At 44.5% G+C, this 21,898-nt stretch overlaps 1 protein-coding gene across 3 annotated transcripts in view; it reads left to right on the forward strand.

Moving 5' to 3' along the window:
- The first annotated feature begins 321 nt into the window (after positions 1–321).
- Tmem164 (transmembrane protein 164) overlaps positions 322–21,898 on the forward strand; it is a 162,183-nt gene continuing 140,606 nt past the window's right edge. The window contains exons 1-2 of one of the 3 annotated variants that reach the window (XM_090325660.1): positions 722–848; positions 1,205–1,851. In XM_090325660.1, the coding sequence (XP_090181786.1) occupies positions 1,465–1,851 (387 nt within the window). In that variant the 5' untranslated portion in view covers positions 722–848; positions 1,205–1,464. Of the gene's footprint in view, positions 471–721; positions 849–1,204; positions 1,852–21,898 lie in introns of those variants that run through there. The other 2 variants (XM_090325662.1, XM_090325661.1) reach the window with 2 other exon arrangements.

Genomic DNA, 21,898 nt, shown 5'->3' on the forward strand with positions numbered 1-21,898 from the left:
GAGGCAGGCCAGGAGAAGGAGGAGGAGGACGAGAAAGAGGCGGAGATTGAGTCTCCCGAGGGTAGCAACTGGGGGGGGGGGCGGGTAGAGGAGGCTGGGAGGGAGGTGTGAAGGGAGGAGGGGTGGGGGGAGTGCGGAAGAGACCCTGCAGGGCAGGCAAGGCGGGGTTGTGGTGGCCTGAGGACTAGTGGGAAGGGGGTAGGGAGGTTGAACAGGACGCTGGGAGGGGACAAGGGGGGGTGGGGTGGGAGGTGGCACCGAGAGGGAGGAGAGAGGGAGGGCAAGAAGGAGGAAGCCAGCTCCATTGCTGTTGGGGGGGGAGGAAGACTGGGAGGTGGAGCCCGATACGCAGGCGGAGGAGGCAGTGGTGGCTGTGGCCGCTGCCGCCAGAGGAACGGAGCGCTGGGGTGCCGAGAGTGCAAGGAACCGAGTAATCCAGCGCAAGCCTGGGCCGCTGGGTCGAACTGCGGGTGAGTGCAGCCCCCACGGGGCGCGGCGGCCCGTCCCTGGAGTCGGGGTTGGAGGCGCGGGAAGATGAAGCGACACACCGAGGCAGAGGGTGGGGGCCGCTCTAGCCCGGCCCCCGGCTGGCCCAGCCTCCCGCCCTCTATCTCCGCTTCCTCCTGCTGCTGCTGACTGCGAGAGGGGGGCTGGTCCCGGGCGAGCGGTGGGCGGTGGGTGGTGCTGCCTGGGCGGGCGTGCGTCTGGGTCCGAGGGTGGAGCTGGGGGCTCGGGGGTGTACCCAGGGACGGGAGGCTGGACCGACCGAGACGGCTCTAAATTGGCTGGAGGGGCAGTCCGCGGCGAAGTTGCTAGCTGGGGACAGAGACGGCCACGCGGTTGCAGGAGTAAGCGATCCCTCTGAGCAGTGCGTGAGACGTGCAGTCTAGCGACCCTGCCATCCCTGTCGCCCTCCCCGCCTGCCCCAGCTCTACCAGCTCCTCTCCTAGCCTCCGTGTGTCCCCTCGATCTCACCCCATTGGCCTCCTTAGCCCTTCCCGCTTTGCACACTCGGCTGTGCGGGGATCCCCTCGGCCCCCACCCACATCCCCTCGGCGTCTGGCTTCCGTGACCCCTGCTTGCTTTGCCACTACCCCAGTTCCCCTTTCCTCCCCCCTTGCTAGTTACCCCTCCCTGCTTCGTTAATTCCCTTTGCAATTGCCTCTTTGAGACCTTTTTTTTTTTTTCCTCTCCTTCCTTTTAGATTGGCCAACGGCTCCTTTCAACCCTGCCTCGTTGGTGGCCACTGGAGAAGCGCAGGGGGCTCCCCAGAAAGCCGTGGGGACAAGTTAGATCCAGCACTTTACCCGGGCCTCGCGTGTAGCTTCCCGTCCCTTGCTCTAGGCGCCCCGGTGTCCAGAAGGGGGTTTGGGAGGTGCCCTCCTTACATGTACCCAGGTGACCTGGGCTCGTGTTCTATCTCGCTCTTGTTTCCCGCACGGTGGTTAAGAGCCACTTTGCATCATGTCCCGGTATAGCTACCAAAGTCTCCTGGACTGGCTCTATGGGGGCGTGGACCCCAGTTTTGCAGGCAATGGGGGCCCCGACTGTGCTGCCTTCCTCTCTTGGCAGCAACGGCTGCTGGAAAGTGTGGTGGTCCTGACCCTGGCTCTGTTGGAGATCCTGGTGGCCCTGCGGCACATCCTGAGGCAGACGGAGGACGGTAGGGGTGGCCGTGGCAGCCAGCCACACCAGGTGACCCAGCGGCCTGAGGAAGGCAAGGAGAGCTTGAGCAAGAATCTGCTCTTAGTAGCCCTGTGCCTGACCTTCGGGGTAGAGGTGGGCTTTAAGTTCGCCACCAGGACCGTCATCTACCTGCTCAACCCCTGTCACCTGGTCACCATGATGCATGTGAGTCTGTTGCCTTTTTCCTGGGTAGCCTAAGTGATAAGACTCATTGTGTGTGCTCAGGGCACTCCATACTCTAGAGACACTTCCTTCATCCTCATGGAAAATGGGACCCTGAAAAATGATTTTCCAATTAGTGGCTGCCTTTGTGCTAATTTCAGATTTCCTTGTTTTTCACTTTTGCACCAAGTGTCAGCGCCACAGTGAAGGTGAAGAAGCTTGTGTCTGAAGCCTACAAAGGCTGCGTGCAGGCCCCTCCTCCCTTCCCAGCGCTGCCCTTGCCTGGCGTTCCCCAAGCAGGAAGTCCAGCCCCAACCAGGTGCCCTTTCTGAATCACTTAAGTGGCCCATGGTTGGGCACTCGTGCTTTTTCTAGTAGTTAATTTCCCAAGGGCCTAGTGCTATTCCTTCTTGGGACGTGGTCACATAAGCTTCCTTGTCTTCACAGTGGTATTTTAGGGAAATGTTCATAGGTTTCTCTTCATGAATTTCACTTGGGAATTTGTGATCTTAGGGTAAGAGAGGCCTTTCATTGAGTTCTCAGGTGCTAGAACAACCCCAAACTCCTACTAGAAGCTCTCTAGACCAGATCACAGGCTAGCTGGGGAATGTGGAGCTGGTGATCTCTACCTCTTATCTATGATGAAAGGGTATGTCCTTAATCTTTGGAATCTTTCCATCGTATCATTCCTTTAGGTTCATAGTGCTGATTTCTTTATCTCTCAAACTTCTAGACATTAGCTATGTTATGGAAAACAAAAAAGGGATTGAAAAGAGAAGTTTCCAGATACAGAAAAAATAATCTGGGTGAAGATGGAATGAAACTGCTTTTCTCTGCCTGTGCAGAGAAATAGTACAATTACTGGAGGAAGATGAAGAGGAGGAGGAGGAGGAGAAGGAGGAGGAGGACGAGGAGAAGGAGGAGGAGGAGGAGGAAGAAGAAGGGAAAAGTAGGAAAGTAATACCATCTTAAGATTTCAGCCTATGGAAAACGGGTGGGTTTTATTTAAGTACAATTTAGAAACATATCATTAGCAGCTTTATTGCTTTTATATTTGTAGATGGGTTGTGACAATTCTATGTGGGGCAGGAGATTGAGATTGTTATCTTCATTTTACTGCCTTACTAGGGCTCAGTGATAGGTCACTTGCGTGCATCAAAAAGATAAATTAGCATCTGGGATGGGCTGTCAATGTCCACATGACGGTGGGAGTTGGTGATGGGACAGTCCTGGGGGAATGCAAGAGAGGAAGATGAACACTGTGCTGTTCACTCATGGCTCAGAGACTTGCTAGACCTGTGTCTCCAGGACCTAATATTTGATGGCATATCTCTAGCCTCAGTTTCCCAATCTGTAAAATGTGGTGAATGACCTGTGGTATCTACCATTATGCACATGTAGGAAGGAAGTGTGGATCACTTGAAATGATGAGGTGTTACTGATTTGGAATGGGCAGTCTTTTTGTTTCAGAGAGCACATTTTGAGAAGTGATGCCATTCACCGGAAACCAGGGCTGGCCCAGCCAGACCTTCTCTGTAAATTTGAGCCAGTCCTCTTTTTCTTGTTTATGAATGGGCTTTTTGTTACCCAGAAAAAAAACAACACATCCCAACCATTGCTGTGGGAGGCTCTCTGGACAGGAGTGCTTTTTTAGGGTGGCAGGTGGTGAGGGTCAGAGGTGCTACTTCTACAAAGGGGTCTTGAGGGCTCTGGCAACCACATATCTAGAAGGTCAACAAAGGACTAAATTCAGTCTCTAGGGCTGTTGTGGCTGTGATGACTTCAAATCTGGCAGCACTGTGATTTTTAGAGAGAAGATTTAAGAGGCTTTTAGACTCAGCAGCCCTAAGGCTAGCATTAATGAGTTCTACGGCTTGGGAAAAGAACACTTCTTGGTCCTCAGTTTGCTCATCTGCAAAATGAAGCAGAGCTGCACTATTGCCTTTTGGCAGTACACATTCTGTTGATTCTTTGCTCCATAAACAGCTGATGGACAGTAGAGAGCTCTTCTGAAAGGTTTTATTTATTTATTTGCCAGTCCTGGGCCTTGAGCTCAGGGCCTGAGCACTGTCCTTGGGATTTCTCAAGGCTAGAGCTCTACCACTTGAGCCACAGCACCACTGCTGGCTATTTTCTCTGCATGTGATACCGAGGAATCGAACCTGGGTCTTCGTGCATGCTAGGCAAGCACTCTACTACTAGGCCAAATTCCCAGGCCCGAAAGGCTTTATTTTTAACTTGTTTTGGGGAAAAAGAAAACCAATATCTTTTCTATGGATGTGAAACTAGTGTCTTCTCTGTGGACCTCAGTCCCCTTGTGTGTTGTGATCCCTGTGTCTCCTAGTAAGCCTTACACATGCAGTCAATGATGCCACTTAAGATGGATATTTGGGAGACTTTGCAATGATTTCCGACACCTGTGGGTTTTCTCTTGTCCTTAGCTTAAACACAGAATTATAGATCGGTGGAAGGGAACAGAGTTATGCAGAGAAATTCATGGGCCCTATCAAGGCCTATCCCAAGGTGTGTGTGTGTGGGGGGGAAACCTACCCTTTGAATTCAGAGTTCTGTACTCTTTGCATGACCTCCCTGCAAGTAGGAATGTATGGATTTTTTCTTAAGTTGATGTGAGTGCTAAAAAATTTAACAGATGGTTGGCAGGTTGTAGCAATGACTAATGAGAGTAGGTGAGGTTAATAATACCTTACATTTATTTAGCACTTTACTGTCTATAAAGCACTCTCATATGCATTATCATATTTGGGGTTGAGATAGATCAGCTTAGGCCTGAAGAAAGGTATGTTAAAATGTTTCCTATGACCTTGTCTATTTCAAAGGAGACATAATATAAAGAAGTGCTTTGGAAATGATTTAACCAAATTAAGGTATAATGTAGCAGCAAAGTATCGAGTTTAGAAGTCCTAAGGAGAAGCTGGGTGCAGTGGCTCATGCCTGTAATCCTCAGATCTCAGTCTCCTGAGATCTGGTTCAAAGCCAGCCCAGACCCTCAAAAGTCCATGAGACTCTTATCTCCAATTAAAGACCAGAAAACTGGAAGTGGTACTGTGGCTCAAGGGGTAGGGCAATAGCCTTGAGCTGAAGAGCTCAGGGACAACGCCCAGGCCCAGAGTTCAAGTCCCACAACTGACCAAAGAAAGGAAGTCCTGAGGAGAAAAGGAAGCTGTGAGCTAAAATGAAGGATACAGACTGCTTAGCATTAGTCAGTGTGTCTTGATACGTGCCTTCCAAATGGATGAAATCAATTTTGGCTTAGAAGAAAGACTTTCTTCCTCAGAGTAGATGTAAGTTTGTAACAAGGGTTGATATTGCCAAACTAGTTAAGTAGTTAGAGGGAAATCAGTGAGTTTCTAGGCCATAATTCATTCCCAAACCCTTGTACACAGGCCTTCGTCATGACTTCTAACTGGAACAACATAAGGAAATGTAGAAATTGCCTGAATTTGGTTCCTGACTAGTATTCCTGTCGTTGCATTTCTTTTTGGACTTTTCTGATTTCTCAGAGATCTAGGATTGTAGATTGATGTGGCTCTAGGATTGCTGTAGCACCATCTCATAGGTGAAAACATTGAGGGGTTTTCACAATTAGCAAGTGTGAAGGTTAGCATTTCACAGTTAAAACCCCTTGCTAAATATCCATTGTCTCTACCAAACATACCAGTAATCATTTCTTAAAGCACGGCCAGTCATTTTCTAATGATTGAAGCAGATATGGATAACAGGGAATGTGATTGTGCTGCTTATTAAAAATCCCTGCCAAGCTAGTGGCATAGGTGGGTGGCTTTAGATCAGAGCTGCCACAGTGAGAGGGAACCCAGGCTTAAGCAAGAAGAGATTCTTGTAATGATCTGCAGTTTTTTAGGGGAAGGGTTAAAATTCTCAGCTAGGTATAGTGGTAGTGTATGCATGTAATCCCAGAATCTGGGAGGTTGAAGCACAAGGTGAGTTGAAAACTGGACTGGGTTAGGCAGTTTGAGACCAGCCTGGACTGTTATAGCAAGATAAAAAACACTACATAGTTTGTCTAATTGTGCTTGTAGTGGGCCTAACTAGAGCCCAGTTAGCTTGTCTTAGTTTTGATTAAAAGATCCCATTTATTTTTATTTTTTTGCCAGTCCTGGGCTTGAACTCAGGGCCTGACCACTGTCCTTGGATCTTCTCAAGGCTAGTGCTCTACCATTTGAGCCACAGAGCCACTTCCACTATTTTTGTGCGTATTTGCTACCCAAGGTTTCATTCTTGCTAGGCAAGCACTCTACCAGTAGGCCACGCTCCCAGCCCCAAGGATCCCATTTTAAATGCCTTGTTTAATTGTCCAGTTCCTGTAGGTTTTATGCGTGTCTGTGCCAGCATCTCTTGATTAACTATTGAACTTAGCTGGGTGCAACATATGCCATTTAACCCTCCGTGTCTGTGCACATAGAACAGGCTGTATCCAAGCTGGACACTTGGCAAGTAATAATTGATGCTATTGACCCTTTAGCTCTGAGTAACTAGATTGTTTTGTTGGCCAGCAATACTGAATCCTTTTATTTTTTTGAATTAGCCATTGTTATTAGTTTTTTTTTTAAATCTTCATTATAATATTTTACAAGTTTGATTTTTTTTCCCCCATCACATATGGATTACTTGCTTTGTGTTTCCTGTTTTTTTGTTGTTGTTGTTGTTTTACCTCCTTGGTAAAAGTGGTGACTGGCTTATTCTCAGTAACTCTTGAGCTTTTGATGGTAATCCTTTGCAACTCACACTGATGTGTTCCATATACCATGTGATGGTATTTCCTTTAGAGAAAACCTGATGGAGTTGAAAACGAGTCTCTCTACTTTTCCCCCTTGACATTAGAGCAGATATACCTCCTCATTCCCCATCTGTTGTCTAAAGCACTGATTACTCTTCCTGCTTGGAATTGGCATCTGTAGGTAATGGGTACAGTGAGGGATCAGCCATCTGTTGGCAGTTTATCAGATAGACTGTGTCCTGTGTCGTCAATCCAGGGACACAAGTGTATGATGTTTATATGGGCCTCGGCATTGAGACATGACTTTCCTTTTCACTTTGTTTTATTTCTACCCCCAAAAGGAAATTTGGAGAGAAATTTCCCATCTTAGTCTTTGGGGGCATCCATTATATTGAGAGGCGGAGTGGATTGGTAGATTAAATAACCCACAAACAGCACTGGGATTTAAAATAGGATGCTTGTTTTGTCCATGGCTTGCTACAGGAACTTGAACAAATTATTTAACCTTTTCCTGTCATGGCCTCACTGTAATAAGGCAAGAATATACAGAAACCACTCTTTGTGGGTTCAAATCTTGGAGTCTTTTTTTTTTTTTGCCAGTCCTGGGGACTGAACTCAGGGACTGAGTACCGTCCTTGGGCTTTCTCAAGGATAGAGCTCTACCACTGAATCACAGTACCACTTCTGCCTTTTTCTGTGTATGTGGTACCAAGGAATTAAACCCTGATCTTCGTGCATACTAGGCAAGCACTCTACCATTTGCCAAATTTCCGGCCCTGGAGTCTTTTTAAAAATGCCAGTGACTGCATAGTGGACTCTTGCCTCAAAGTCCAGCAGCCAGAAAACACAATACAGCCAGGAAACAGGCTACAGATGACAGAAAAATAGGTTCAGGACTGGGGGCAGGGTCACAGGAAACTCCCTGTCCCAGGTACTGCACTGACAGGTCTGGTAACCTATCAGCCACAAGTCCACCCATTTCCAGGGATGCAGGCACTATCTATTACCTGGGGGAGGGGGCTTCACCTTCACTCACCTGAAGGACCTGAGGCCAGAGTCTAAATCTCCATATGTATACCTTTCCCCAAGGCCTCTTTTCTCATAAACCACACCCTTCCTGCTCGCCTTGGGCTACATATCTGCATTTAATGAATAGCACCAAAACTTCAGTCTTTCCAGCACTCGGTGTAGAATTCCACCCCCCAGAGGCACCAGGATGGCTGAGAAGCCCCCAGCCCCCAGCACTGGGGCTAGTGCTGGCATGGCTATGACTCAGTTTCCTTACTTAGGCTCTGGCACCTTACTTTATCCCCATGAAATGGGTCACATCGAAACAAAGTATTTTAATCCTTAGAATAACTAATGTGGTCACTTAACTGGAGAACCTGGGCAAAGATAATCAGACTGGGCAGGTGACCAGTACATTTTGCTTGAGCTTCAAAGACAGTCAAGACTCACCTCCTTTCTACCTTTTTTGATAGCTACTGAAGTCATTCTTCCCATCATTACCATTGCTTCCAATGGCTGCATGGCCAAGTCTGCATGTCTTTGTACTGCACAGCATGCAAAACTGGGCACCATAATACTTACCAGAGGTCTAGCCCACACCAAACAGAGAGGAAGAATTTTCTTCTCAGCCTTTTCATGCCGTGCACCTGTTAATGCAAGCCAGCATTGTGTTTACTTTTAAAATAACTGTATGTTGCTGGCTCTAGCTCAGTGACTGATCCACAGGCTTCTTGGATTTTTGTCTTTCTGCCATAGATTTACCACCTACTTCTTAGTCTTTTGTAGCATTTATTTTAGTTTCCATCCTCTGGAAATTCTGAAGATTCTCCTCTCTGAAACCTTTGTATATGATACTGACCTGGCTCCAGTTATTCTCATCGTTCTAATAAAACTCTTTCTCTTCCCCATTGCTATGAACACATCCTAGAGTCTTAAGGAAGGGGGTGGGGGTAGCAGAGTGGTATAGTGTCTGCTTTGTAAGTGAAAGGTTCTGGGTCCAATCTCCAGCTCTTTAATGAATCCCTTTGTATGCAGGTAGATACTCTTGTGTTTGGCCTGGTTGCTTGTTTTTGCATGTTTCTTTGGTCTCCACTGTTTGGAGCAATTTTTATAAGGAAAACCATACAGTAGTGGAACTCCCTGTGGAGCTGAATACAATGTGTTACCGGCACACTAATTGTTTAATGTTTGCTTGGGTAATGGTGACCTGACGACTGACTGTTGGAGTTGACTCTTTGCTTTCCTTTTTTTTCTTCCCTCTAGTGACCCTGTCTGTGGTCCCCTGAGGGCTCACAGATATAGCTCCTTTGAGTAATATGCCCAGGAAGACAATCTTACTGTTTTTTCGTTTCTTTCTTTCTATTTTTTTAATAGCCAGAGGAGAGAGGCAGTCAGCTCTAGCTCACACGTTGATAGCTGGTTATTAGAACGCAGGCCCATTCTCAGCCCAAAGTATCTGCTTGCTTTCATCCAGATTAGGAAATTACACTGTTGGATTTCAGTCTTAATCCCTTGGCAGATATATGGGGATGCCAGCCTTCATTTCTTGCTTCTTTAATATCATATAAATGAAAAGAATGTTATTAGGCTAGTGACTCATGATTCATATTTCCCCTCCTGTACGTTGTAGTGGGTAGCTCATTGTTATCAAGTCTCATTGAAACACTCCACAAGAAAAGCAAGATTTCTCAGCTTCTCCAGTCCTTTTTTGTTGTCTTTTTTTCTTAGGGATCGAAGCAAGGTCCTTGTGCATGCTCAGTGAGCACTTTACTACTGAGTTATACCACCAGCTCACTTTGTTTGCTGCCTTATGTTTTATTACATTGAGGGCTTCTTCTCTTAAATATTTCTCTCTTGCTAATAAATGGCCAAGCAATCATGACAAGACTTTGTGTGTGAAAAGCTTTTCTTTTGAGAGGATCCTTGGAAGCAGGCTCCACAGAGTGGTCTAAGGTCAAGGGAGAGGATGGGAATGTGTGTTTATAATGAACTCCCTGGTGGTTCTAATGCTGATAAACTTCGGGCTCCACTTTGAGAGACATTACCTGGTAGCCAAAGTATTAGATGGGGTATTAGCTCTATTAGATGGGGTGTTCTTCTAACTGATGTGAGCATTCAGGGTCTTCTGGCAACATGTTGGGTTTGTGTGGGTATTGAGTAGCATGGGCCAAATTAAAGATTGAGGTCCTTAAATAATTATGCACTGGATTTTAAGGGAACTACAGAGTATCATGAGTTTTCTTAGCAAAGTGTGTCCATGTAGACTCCCTCCTTCCCATTTTGTAAGATCTATAGGCAAACACAAGGAGATGTTTACATTTGAGTGTTACACATTAACCCTCTGTATGTAACCCTCTGTGTGACTATGTGTGTGTGTGTGTATGTGTGTGTGTGTGTGTGTGTGTGTGTGTGTGTGCGCGTGTATGTGTGTGTGTGCGCGTGCATGCGCTTGTGTATGCACGCGCTAGGGCAGGGGCTTGAACTCAGAGCCTGGGCACTGTCTTAGAGCTCTTTGGTACTCAAGGGTAGCACTCAATCACTTGAGCCACAGCTCCACTTCAGGCTTTTAAGTTGTTAATTGGAGATAAGAATCTCATACACTTGGCCGGGAGTTTGGCCTAGTGTTTAAAGTGCTTGCCTAGCATGCATGAAGACCCAGGTTCGATTCCTCGGTACCACATACATAGAAAAAAGCCGGAAGTGGTGCTGAGGCTCAAGTGGTAGAGCTCTAACCTTGAGAAAAGTCCAAGGACAGTGCTCAGGCCCTGAGCTCAAGCCCAGGACTGGCAAAAAAAAATAGAATCGCATACACTTCCTGCCTGGGCTGGCTGGCTCCAAATCAAAATTCTTAGATCCCAGCCTCCTGAGTAGCCAGGATTACAAATGTGAACCACTGCCCCAACTGCTACTCCTTTTAATAAATCACTATAGTATTATATATCATATATTGGTTATAAGTTGTCACACTTCTACACATTTATACAATATATTCTGATCAATCATCTCCCCAATATCACTTTCCCTTTCTTCTCTTACCCCTTACCCAAACAGCTTCAGCATGTTTTATTTTTCAATTTTTATACATGTAAATATTATACTCTTTATGGTACACTGTTTTTTTTGCCATTCTTGGGGCTTGAACTCAGGGCATTCTCATGGCTAGCACACTACCTCTTGAGCCACAGCACCACTTCTGGGTTTTTCTGTGTATGTGGTACTGAGGAGTTGAACCTAAGGCTTCGTGTATACTAGGCAAGCCCTCTTACCAATAGGATATGCTCTGGGCCCCAATACACTGGTTTCAAATTCTCATGTGGATTTAGTCATTTTGTATTCATTCAACAAACATTTATGAATGCCTGTAAGTATCCAACACTGGAGGCCAGAAATGGGTCGGAAATAAATCTGAATGCCCCCTCCTAATGCATTTAAGAAAAGCTTCTTAAAGGAAGTAATTGAGATGCACTGGCTCCTATAGGATACATATTATTGTTGTTATTATTATTACTATTTTGTTAATAGAGACTCTTGGACTCTTTTATTTGTTCTGGTGCATAGAACAGGCTCAATAAAGTTGTGTGAAGAAATGAGGGTGATGTAGGAAATAAGATAATTCTAGGTATGACAACCAGTGAATGCAAAGACAGAGTCTCTTCCTCTTTTATATTACATTGTCTTAACCAAAACTCGGAATCATTTTCATTTTATTATCAGGAGCTCATTTCTTCTTACTTCTCCCTCTGTAAGCCAAGTGAGGCTCTAGGAGTGCTCTCTCATTCCTGAACTATTGGTAAGAGAACTGTAGATTCCCATGAACTCTCAATTCTGGGCATAAGATAGAGAATTGTATTTTCTAGTTTGCACTAATGAGGACTCATGCTTTCAAGGACAGATACACAGAGCCCTGGAGTTATAGGAACAGAAAATATGGATATGGAGATTGTAGTTATCCCACATGCTGTCCTGAGTAAGTTCCATAGTAGAACTGGTAAAATAGGATGCTGTATCCCTCATTCCCTCCCTCCCTCCCTCCCTCCCTCGCTCCTTCATGCGTGGTAGGCAAGCACTCTTATCACCAGGCCAAACTTCCAGTCCATATATAATAATTGTTATAAATGAGGGAAACCATTGAGCCTATGTTCCTTTGTTCCTTACTTCACTTAACATGATTTTTTCCAAGTCTTCCCATTTCCTTACAAATGGGGCAATGCCATTCTTTTTGGTGGCAGCATAGAATTATATGGTGTAAATATGCCACATCTTCATGATCCATTCATCTAAAAAGGGGCGTCTGGGTTGGTTCTATATCCTAGCTATGGTGAATGTGCATATAGTTTTTTCCTTTCCTTTTTGGTGCTAGTCATGGAGCTTGAACTCAGGGCTTGGGCACCATCTAAGAACTTTTTTTTTGTCAGTCCTGGGGTTTGAACTCAGGGCCTGGGCTATGTCCTTGAACACTTTTTGCTCAAGGCTAGCACTCTCCCACTTGAGCCACAGCACCACTTCTGGCTTTTTGTGGTTTGGGGAATTGAACCCAGGGCTTCATCCGTGCTAGGTAAGCATGCTACCATTAGGCCATGCTCCTGGCCCCATCTCAGAACTTTTGTGCTTTAAAACTAGAGCTGTGTCATTTGAGCCACAGCTCCACTTACAGCTTTTTGGTGGTAACTGGGAGATAAGAGTCTCACAGACTTTCCTGCCTGGGCTTGCTTTGAACCATGATCCTCAGCTCTCAGTGTCCTGAGTAGCTAAGATTACAGGCATGAGCCACCACTTTACATGTAGTGTTTTTAAGCTCTTAGCCTTTTCTATGTTCTTTGGGTAGATTTTGGTCTCTTCTTTCCCATTGCCTGATTATGATAACTGGACCTTCGTATGTCTTTCCACCCTGTGTTCTGACCTTCAGGTATATCAGCCTCCTCCCAAAGTACTTAGATGCAGTAGTTCATCTGAAGGGTTTGGGATGATTGCCTCTTCTGACTACTTTTCAGCTCTTCCCTAGTTCCATAGGGTGGGGCCTGTCTAGGCATGGTGTGTCATGGCACTTGGGCTGTTTGCCAGGCTGAGATCCTGAAGTTTGTGATTTGGGAGTCTCTTATTAAAGGGTCTATTCATCCTATAGCATGAGTCCTGTTTTGGGTTAGATGGTGTTGAGGGAAGGACATAGATGCAAAAGCCATGAAGAAATAGAAGATGAAGTAAAATACTCAGCAGAGACAGTGTCAGCTGGGGCCACTGTGCATGTGAGGTCATTTACAGGGGTGGGGAAGGACAAGCCCATCTTCATTCCATCCTGATGCTTTCAATTTCACCATCTTCACCCCATATCAGCAGTGCTGTCACCTTGGGGTTTATTTTGCTGCCTGTGAGTTGAATTGCCTTTGCCAGTTGACCAGCTGTGTTTGCAGAAAGACTGGCTGACTCTGCTCTGGCTGTTGCTAGCAAAGAGACCTTTCATTCAGGTGCTGATTAAATAAGGCATAGAGCCAGACTGCACATTAAGGCCTTAACTGTGGCTCTGGGAGCCCTGAGTAAACATTTATTAGATGTTTTGGGCAGAGCATTAGCAGATGCTGGTGGTGAGGTGTTAGCTTCAGAAATTGTACAAGGGAAAATGGGTTTGAGGAGACATTTTAGGAAGGAAGTCCGATCCTCTTTTCTTAGATTAACTAAACCTACGTTGCTGACATATACACTGAGGAGTTAGACAGGCTTCCACATTGTTGTTTACTTGTCAAATTTTTGGGACTCTGTATATCTGAATCAGGAAACAGCCATAATCCTAACAAAGCAGAGCAGTAGTCATGCCTCCTTTTCTGCATGCACATTCAGCCTAGTGGAGAGGACTATTGGATTGTTTCCGAATTTGAGTTTGAACTCCATCATTATGTACCTATGGGAATATTATTTAGCTGTTGTAAACCTCAGTTTCACTGATCTGTAAACTGGGAATCTGAATAGTATTTACTAAATAGAGCTGTAGTAAAAGTGAAAAGATTTAAATCAAGCATTGGGCAAAAATCCTGGCCTATTGTGTATACTCAGTAAATGGTAGCAGTTTTTAGTGGCACTTATACTACTAATGTGCACTTCAAGGCAGCAGTGGTATACTGAGTAAGAAGGAATATAGGCTTTGAGAGGGTTCAGACCTGGATTCAAATCCTTTTACTAGTATGTAACTTTGGCAAGTTAGCTAATGTCTTACACCGTGTTGTCATGTTTATAAATTGGAATAATCATACACATACCAGAGTTGTTATGAGGATTACATTAGATAAATGAGAAAACATTAATAAATCACTTAAGGCTGTGTCTAGACATAGTACACTGGTATATTTTAGCTGTGGTAGAAATGCTGATGTCAACAATCACCACTACCACAACTATTGACAGTGAAAATGAGGACAGGCATCATCATCATCACTGGCTGTTGCTGTGATCTTGAGTGTTTGATATTGGGAGAGGATGGTAAGGATCTGATGTAGGAAAGCAGACTTAAGAATCTTAACTAAGAAGCTGGGCACTGGTGGCTCATGTCTGTAGTCCTAGCTCTTTGGGAGGACAAGAACAGAAGGACTACTACCAGACCAGTCAGGATAGCAAAGTCCATAAGATTCGAAACAGAGGGAAGCTGGATGCAGTGGCTCATGCCTGTCATCCCAGTGATGATAGGAAGCCTACAATAGTCTATAGTAGCTAGAAGCTTAGCCATGTATCTGGAGGCAAGAAAAATCCTATTTTAAAAGTATCCAGTGGAAAACAGGGCTGGAGGTATGGACTCAGGAGAAAAGCACCAGCTTAGAAAGCAAGAGGCCTTGAGTTCAATATTCTGATTTCAAACCTCAGTGCTACAAACAAAAAAATGAAGCTCAACTAAGAAATTTTCCAGGACATCTTTGTGTCATGAAGAAGGCAAAAATAATGCTTCTATGAAGCTATGAAAGGAGCACAAAAGGTACTTTCTGGGGACTACAGGTGGGTTGCTTGGCTATTGGAAGCGTAAGGACAACTTTGTGGAGGTAGGATGAAAGTTACTTTAAGTCACTTTATAAACATTTATTTTATTTTATTTTGCCAGTCCTCTGGGGCTTGAACTCAGGGACTGCACACTGTCCTTGAGTTTTCTCAAGGCTAATGTTCTAGCAATTGAGCCACAGCACCACTTCCAGCTTTTTCTATGAATATGGTGCCGAGGAATCAAACCCAGGGCTTCCTACATGTTAGGTAAGCACTCTACCACTAGGCCATGCCCTTGGCCCTACCCAGCCCTTTCTGAAGCAGTTGGAGGTGGATCCATGGCAGGAAATGTGGCTTTCCAGGAACCTGTTTTTCCCCCATCATTTCAATAAACATATTGTATGGTCATAAGCACATAGCTACTGAGCCCTTGTGATCCAGGAACCTTTTGATTGACTTCTTGCTGTTCTGCATTAGTGGGTCTCATGGTACAAACTACCTTGAGATTGGTATTTTGGAAAACCAGTGAGTAAGTGAGAGAAGGTTAAAAGAAGTGGTTTGTGTGGGTGGGGTGGACAGAGACAGGTTCATGAATTTATGTTTTCTTTTTTCATTAACATTTTTATAATAGAAGATGGAATAATTGTTAGTGTATATAGGGCTACTTACAGAACTGGAAGAAAGGAATGTTTATCATTATTTTTATTTCTTTTCTTCTATGCTGGGGATGGACCACAGGGTTGTATACTTGTAGGCATGTATTGTATCTCTGGCCTATACCCGCAGGTCCAGAAAGACATGTTTAAAGTGAACTAGTATCTTAGCTGAAGGACAAGTGCCACTACAGTGGAAAATGTCCTGCTTAGAGCAAAGTCTTCACTATGACTTTCCTTGCTTCAGCAAATGGACAGAAAAAAAGTAGACAGAGCCTCCTATGTTTCCAGGTTTTGGTTACCTGTCTTTACAGACTGGTGTTCTAACTTCTAAGCCACTGCTGACTAGAGGAAGACCCTGTGAAACTGCAGTGTTTTAGGACTGGTGTCATGTGACTTTACAACCAAGGAATGGGAGTACCCCACCCTGGCCCTGCCATGGGAAACTCTCCTATGCATGGTAGAAAAATCAGGCCGTTCCTTTAAATTTTGAAGCTGAGAACTGAGAAGGCTAAGTTCACATGTTTTATGATGATCCTAGTTCCCTCGAGCACATGTACAGAAAGACAAAGAAACAGCAACTCTTAGAAATCAGCCATGGAAGTCCATTCATTGTGAACACCTAGGGAAAAGTGCAACCTATCAGCACTTGCTTCTGTTTGGTTTGCACTTGTTAACAGTTTCCTCGGTGAAAGTTTCAGGCACTTGGAGAGGGAGAAGGGGAGGAGGATGTAAGGGGGAGAGGAGGAGAGGGCCTGTACTTTACTCTCTGTACCTTTCAGGAATGTTGGTGAGGGTCAAGGGCACACGTGCTTCATTATCTTGAGCTCTTTCACTATGGACACCTTGGAGTGCTGTTTTGCTTCATATAGATATTTTTTGGTTGTTTTTTTTTCCAGTCCTGGGCTTGGACTCAGGGCCTGAGCACTGTCCTTGGGTTCTTTTTCTCAAGTCCAGTGCTCTACCACTTGAGCCACAGCACCGCTTCCAGGTTTTTTTCTATGTTTGTGGTACTGAGGAACTGAACCCGGGTCTTGGTGCATGGTAGGCAAGCACTCTACCACTAGGCCAAACTCGTGGCCCCACATGGACATTTTCTACCCATTTTCTGGTCTTCTAGTCCCATAAGAAATAGGGACACTCTGAGGAAGAGGCTGGGTTTAACTTCAAAGCTCTCTTCTCCTGCCAGGCAGCTCATTCAACCCTGCTTCCTAGTTCATCTGTCTTAACAATAGCTTTGCATGGTAGCACCAGCCAAGTACATGAGTCCTTCTATGCTTGTGAGGGTTCTGGCTAATGGATGAGGAAAACAGATTGACTGTGGCACCATGACTGCTTTTCCTGGACATGGCAAAAAAGTCACAGGTGATTTTTATGTCAAGGCTGAGTTGGATTTGTAGGGAAGAATGCAAAGCCTGCATGTCCCATAGATTCCTGACTGGCTGGCTCCTATTTAGCCATATCTCCCAGCTAGTGCTCTGTTTGCTCAGATGGACATATGTAGAAACCATGCTTGGATCAGCTTCCCAAATGTCTTACTCCCTGCCTTGGGTCTGTCCTGAAAAACAATTTGCAAAGTACACCGGTGGTTCAGACAATTTGCAAAGTACACCGTGGTTCTGCACCTGTTGTTGTTCTTTTTTAGTCTCTTTTTTTTTTCCACAGTCAGTTCCCAGTGAAGTGGGGATTAAAGACTGGCTGTCACCACTTACAATTCTCTTTGTCTTCCCTTGGCATGGGGCTTCTCATTTTTATTTTTATTTTTTAGTTCTTTTTTTGTTATAGACGTTAAGGACAGATGGTGCTCTGATCATTTGAGGCCTCCCTCAGATCCTTTAAACACTGTAAACCAGGAACTGGATGAGATAGGAAAAAAAGGGTCAAATGTCAGACATAGAGAGTTCAAGATATTTTTCGTTATTTTGTGCATTCTAGTCGAAGTTCTAAGTAATAGTATAATTTTACTTGTAACATTGTGTTCAGGTAATATATTTGTCTCCCATGCTGGCTGGTCACAAACTTGATTGCCTTGCCTATATCTGTTCGGCCAGTATTCAGATTGCAACACTTGTGACATTTATGAGCACTTATTAAATATGCAGCAGGCTCACTGTGAAGTCTACTGTCTGTATATTACCTCATTTACAGCCTTGCACAAAGGTCATTTTTGTTTTATCTAATTCTTTCATTTGCCGCTTGTAGACACAGGACGTTCTAGCAAAGCTTTTTTTTTTAAATATGGTTGAAATAATGGTGTGATATCAAGTCAGAGCTGAAAGAAACCTCAGAGATCAGCTCAGAGATATTCTTCCTCACCTTTCTGTATGAACATACGGAGACTTAGTGAGGTGATTGATTGCTCAGTCAGATAGGTAAGTAGGAGGAGATCTAGGTCTCCAGATTCCTAGTCTCACTCCTTTTTTGGGGGGGGTTGGGGGTGGGTCATGGTGCTTGTGTCTGGGTGCTGTCCCTGAGCTCTCCTGGTCAAGGCTACTTCCCTACCCCTGGGCCTGGGCATTGTCCCTGGGCTCTTCAGCTCAAGGCTCCACACTTCCCATTTTCTGGAGGTTAATTGTAGATAAGAGTCCCCAGAAATCTTGTGGGATTTTGTTGAGCATTGTTGTCCACAAAATATGGGAAATAGCAATGTTCTAGTTGGTTGCAGGCTGTCTCTCTACCTGATAGGTATTGCAACTCTCTCTCTCTCTCTCCCTCCCTCCCTCCCTCCCTCCCTCCCTCCCCCCCCCTCTTTTCTTTCTTTTTTTCACCAGTCCTGGGACTTGAACTCGGTGCCTAAGCACTATCCTTGAGCTTTCTCAAGGCTAGAGCTCTACCACTGGAGCCACAGTAACACATCTATTTTTTTTTCTCTATGTGTGGTACCAAGAAATCGAATCCAGGGCTTTGTGCATGCTAGGCAAGCACTCTACTCATAGACCACAGTCCTGGCCCTGCAACAACCTTTTCAATTTGGCATTTCTGCCTTTCTTTTCTTTCCCAGAGGAGCCTAGCCCCAGCTTGCTGTTTGCCCTGATCATGTAGTGCATGGAGATAAATGTGTATGCGGACAGAAGCCTTTGTGTAGGGCCAATGTGACCTGCTGGTTGTTTAGAAATGAGACTCATTCAGCTGTTGATAGAAACTGATGTCATTACTTCCTTCCTTCAAAAAGAGGCTTGCATCTTATTTTTTTTCCTGCACTGATGTTTGAACTTAGGGCCTCATGTTTCTAGGCACTTGAGTCATTCACCTACCTCTTCTTGGCTTTAGTAATTTTTTAGAAAACTCTCACCATCTCTGTGCCAGGCCAGTTTGGTCCTCCAGTGTTTCAATCTCTCCTCTCCAGTAGCTGGAATAATAGGCATGAGCTACCACACCCAGCCTTCATCTGATCTTAGTAAGCAAACATTATGAGACTCAAGGGAAAAGGATCAAAATGAACACAAAATCTTTGTCTCACCCAAACAATAAAGGTCAAAGAGGAAAGAGGTCAAAGCTTATGGGAGGCTCTATCTTGGTAAATATTTCAGAGGAATAAAAAGAGTGTTGGATTTTGTGGTAGTTAGAACTAGTTCTTGTCCTAACTAGGTTCATTACTAACTGGTTGAAAAAGCTGAATAGATTTGACTGGTTAGGTACTGGAACAAAGGTGCTTGGCAAATGCCTAGTAGCAGACAAGAGCTAGGGCTATTATCATTAGTAACATAGGGTGATCATCATAGGTTAAACATGAGAAAAACTGAAATAAGGTGTGTGCATGTGTTTTATACATAAAACAGTATGAAGAATCATTTTTTTATGCCAATCCTGGAGCTTGCACTCAGGGACTAGGCTCTGTCTGAGCTTTTTTGCCCAAGGCTAGCATTCTACCATGTACATCATACCACATTAGTCAGAGCTCTACTTCTGGCATTTTCATAGAGATAAGACTCACAGAGTTGTATATTGATAGATATTTTCTCACTAATTGGCAAAGGGAGACATAATTATTTTTGGTCGGTTGTGGGACTTGAGCTCTGGACCTGGGCATTGCCCCTGAGCTCTTCAGCTCAAGGCTAGTGCTCTACCACTTGAGCTACAGTGCCACTTCTGGTTTTCTGTTGGTTAATTGGAGATAAGGGTCTCACAGACTTTTGTGCCTGGGCTGGCTTTGAACCGTAATCTTCATATCTCAGCCTTTTGAGTAGCTAGGATTACAGATGAAAGCCACCGTGCCTGTCTACAAATTTGTTTTTAACAACATGATCTTTCTAAAACCAAGTTGATTATATGTACAATGTATGTTCAGTACATTTGGAAAAGTCTAGAAGAACATATGCCAAGTGCTTTCTCCTGAATACTCAGGGGAAGGGAACACTCATTATTGAATTTCTCTTTAGTTCCAATTTGCTGTAAATACAGTTTTCTTTTTTTTAGGATGATTACTTTTTTTTATTGTAGTTAAGAGAAGGGTTACAGTTGTATTAGCCAGATAGAGGGTGCATTAATTCACACACATTGATACCCCTTCTCATGTTTCTGTCCCCATTTCTTCCCCATCCCCTCCCCTCATCTTGTTTCCCCCCCTTCCCTTTCCCATTTACAGTTTTCTTTAGTAACTAATAAAAATTAAAGAAATAAAGGAAGTCAGGGATGCAGCTCAATGGTAGAGCATATATTTAACAAGTGAGAATCCCTTTGTGCCTAAACAAACAAAAAATGAAAAAGATGATTGCAGGTTAGAGGAACAGTTTTAATAAATGAGATTCAAAAGACAAAGGAAGCCAATTCTTGTTGGGCAACTGAGAAAATGTACTGAGGAAGATGTGCCCCTAGTACCTTGCTGCCTGTGTGGCTAGTGCTTGGTGGCTAGTGGAGTGGGGTAACGTGGGGCATAGGGGATTACTGGAAGACAAAGATAGTTACACATTGCTAGGAATTTTAGCTAAAAGAAGAGGGTATAAGTAGCTAAGAAGCAGGAAGTGACAGAGTAAGCAGGAATTAGAGAAACACTTCAGTGTGTGTGTGTGTGTGTGTGTGTGTGTGTGTGTGTGTGTGTGTGTATGAGAGAGAGAGGGGGGAGCTCTGAGAGCACTGAGCTTCAGAGAAGGTAGGTGTGCTCACTATATTGTGCAAATTGAGGAGTAAGGAAGCTTCCACAACAGGATATGGGCTCTTGGGAACAATTGAGGACATTCATTGGGAATGGAGCTTAGTGGTATGATGCTGTGAGTCTCCTCTCTTGCTATACCCATCCATATACAGGTTTGTACCCCTTCTTGGTTAGCTTTTGGTTTCCACAGATATAGCAGTGATCCTTTTATCATACGGGCGAGCAGAATAATGTTGTGAGTGACTACAAGGGAATTTTCGTGGTTTCTGTAGCCCTCTATGTGACCTACTGGACATGTCATTAAGTTTGAGTCTAGGAATGGAGAAGGTGGCTGGGAGCGTGACCTAGTGGTATCATGCTCAACTAGCATGCATGAGCTCTGGGTTTGCCCACATACACAGAAAAAGCCAGAAGTGTCGCTGTGTCTCAAGTGGCAGAGTGCTTAGCCTTGAGCAAAAAGTGCCCAAGGACACTGAGTTCAAGCTCCAGGACTGACAAGATGGAAAAGGTGGAAACTGGAATTTTTTACCTTCAAGAGATTCTAATCTGTGATCCGGATTATGAATTAAGCACTTCTGTAGAAGACTGTCTTGGATATCTGTTGAACCCAAACTACCTCTGAGAAGGAGAGAAAGAGAAAGAGAGAGGGGGGAGGGAGGAAGGAGAGTTTGTGCTTTCATGAGTGTGCATGTATGCAATATCTCAACACAGGTGTTTCAGTCTCTGAATCCCAAAGCTTTTGGGGGCACAATGCTAGTAGAAAGGATCCATGCCAATTATTTCTTTGTCTGTCAAAAGTGATTTAAGATCTCTAAGGTAAATTTCAGGAATTTATCACAGTAGCTGTTTTTTGTATGGCCTTCTATCAGACTAGATGAACAGACTCAAACTAAATCCTACCAATTGTAGCTATGCACATTTACAGAGTATTGAGCACAGTGCCTGCCACCTAGCTGTTAATCACTGTCAAAGACTGACAGGGGCTTTGTTTTCTTCTGCAATGCTTCTTTTGGTGAAAAGCCCAGGGGTGGTAAAATCTTCCATATTTAAAAAATCTAGTGGGAGAGCTGATTGAGACCTGTCTGGCATGCACATTCTGTGATCAGCTAGGTGCTATGTGCTGAATCGGGATCATTTAGCAGATATTAAGTGATGACTTCAGACCTAGCATCCTATGTGGGAGAGACAAAAGTATCTTACATGGAATTAGCTTCAGGGAACTTACTCTCAAGGCTCATTTAGAGTCAGATCACTATACTTTTAGGTACAAAGTATATACGGAATATCTGAGGAGAAAATGCTAGAGAACTGGAGAGTTAGACTTCCTGCAGTTTATGACCTTTAGTTTGCAGATAGAGAAAAAAGCCTAGAAGGGAAGAGCACCGGAGATCACATCTCTAGAGAATAACAGAGCCATGATCAGTGTATGTGGCCATCATGCTTTTAGGTCTCATTACATTCTGTTCTGTCTCATTGCAAGGACAAGTGAGCCTAATGGTCCATACTAAAATTTTAATGAGAATTCCATTTTGCACTTTGTGTTTACACAGTTCACTGTGGTTATAAGGTTTTCTTCTTCCTTGG

The sequence above is a fragment of the Megascapheus bottae genome, chromosome X, assembly GCF_031878675.1.
Source record: "Megascapheus bottae isolate mThoBot1 chromosome X, mThoBot2.hap1, whole genome shotgun sequence".
Lineage (NCBI taxonomy): Eukaryota > Metazoa > Chordata > Mammalia > Rodentia > Geomyidae > Megascapheus > Megascapheus bottae.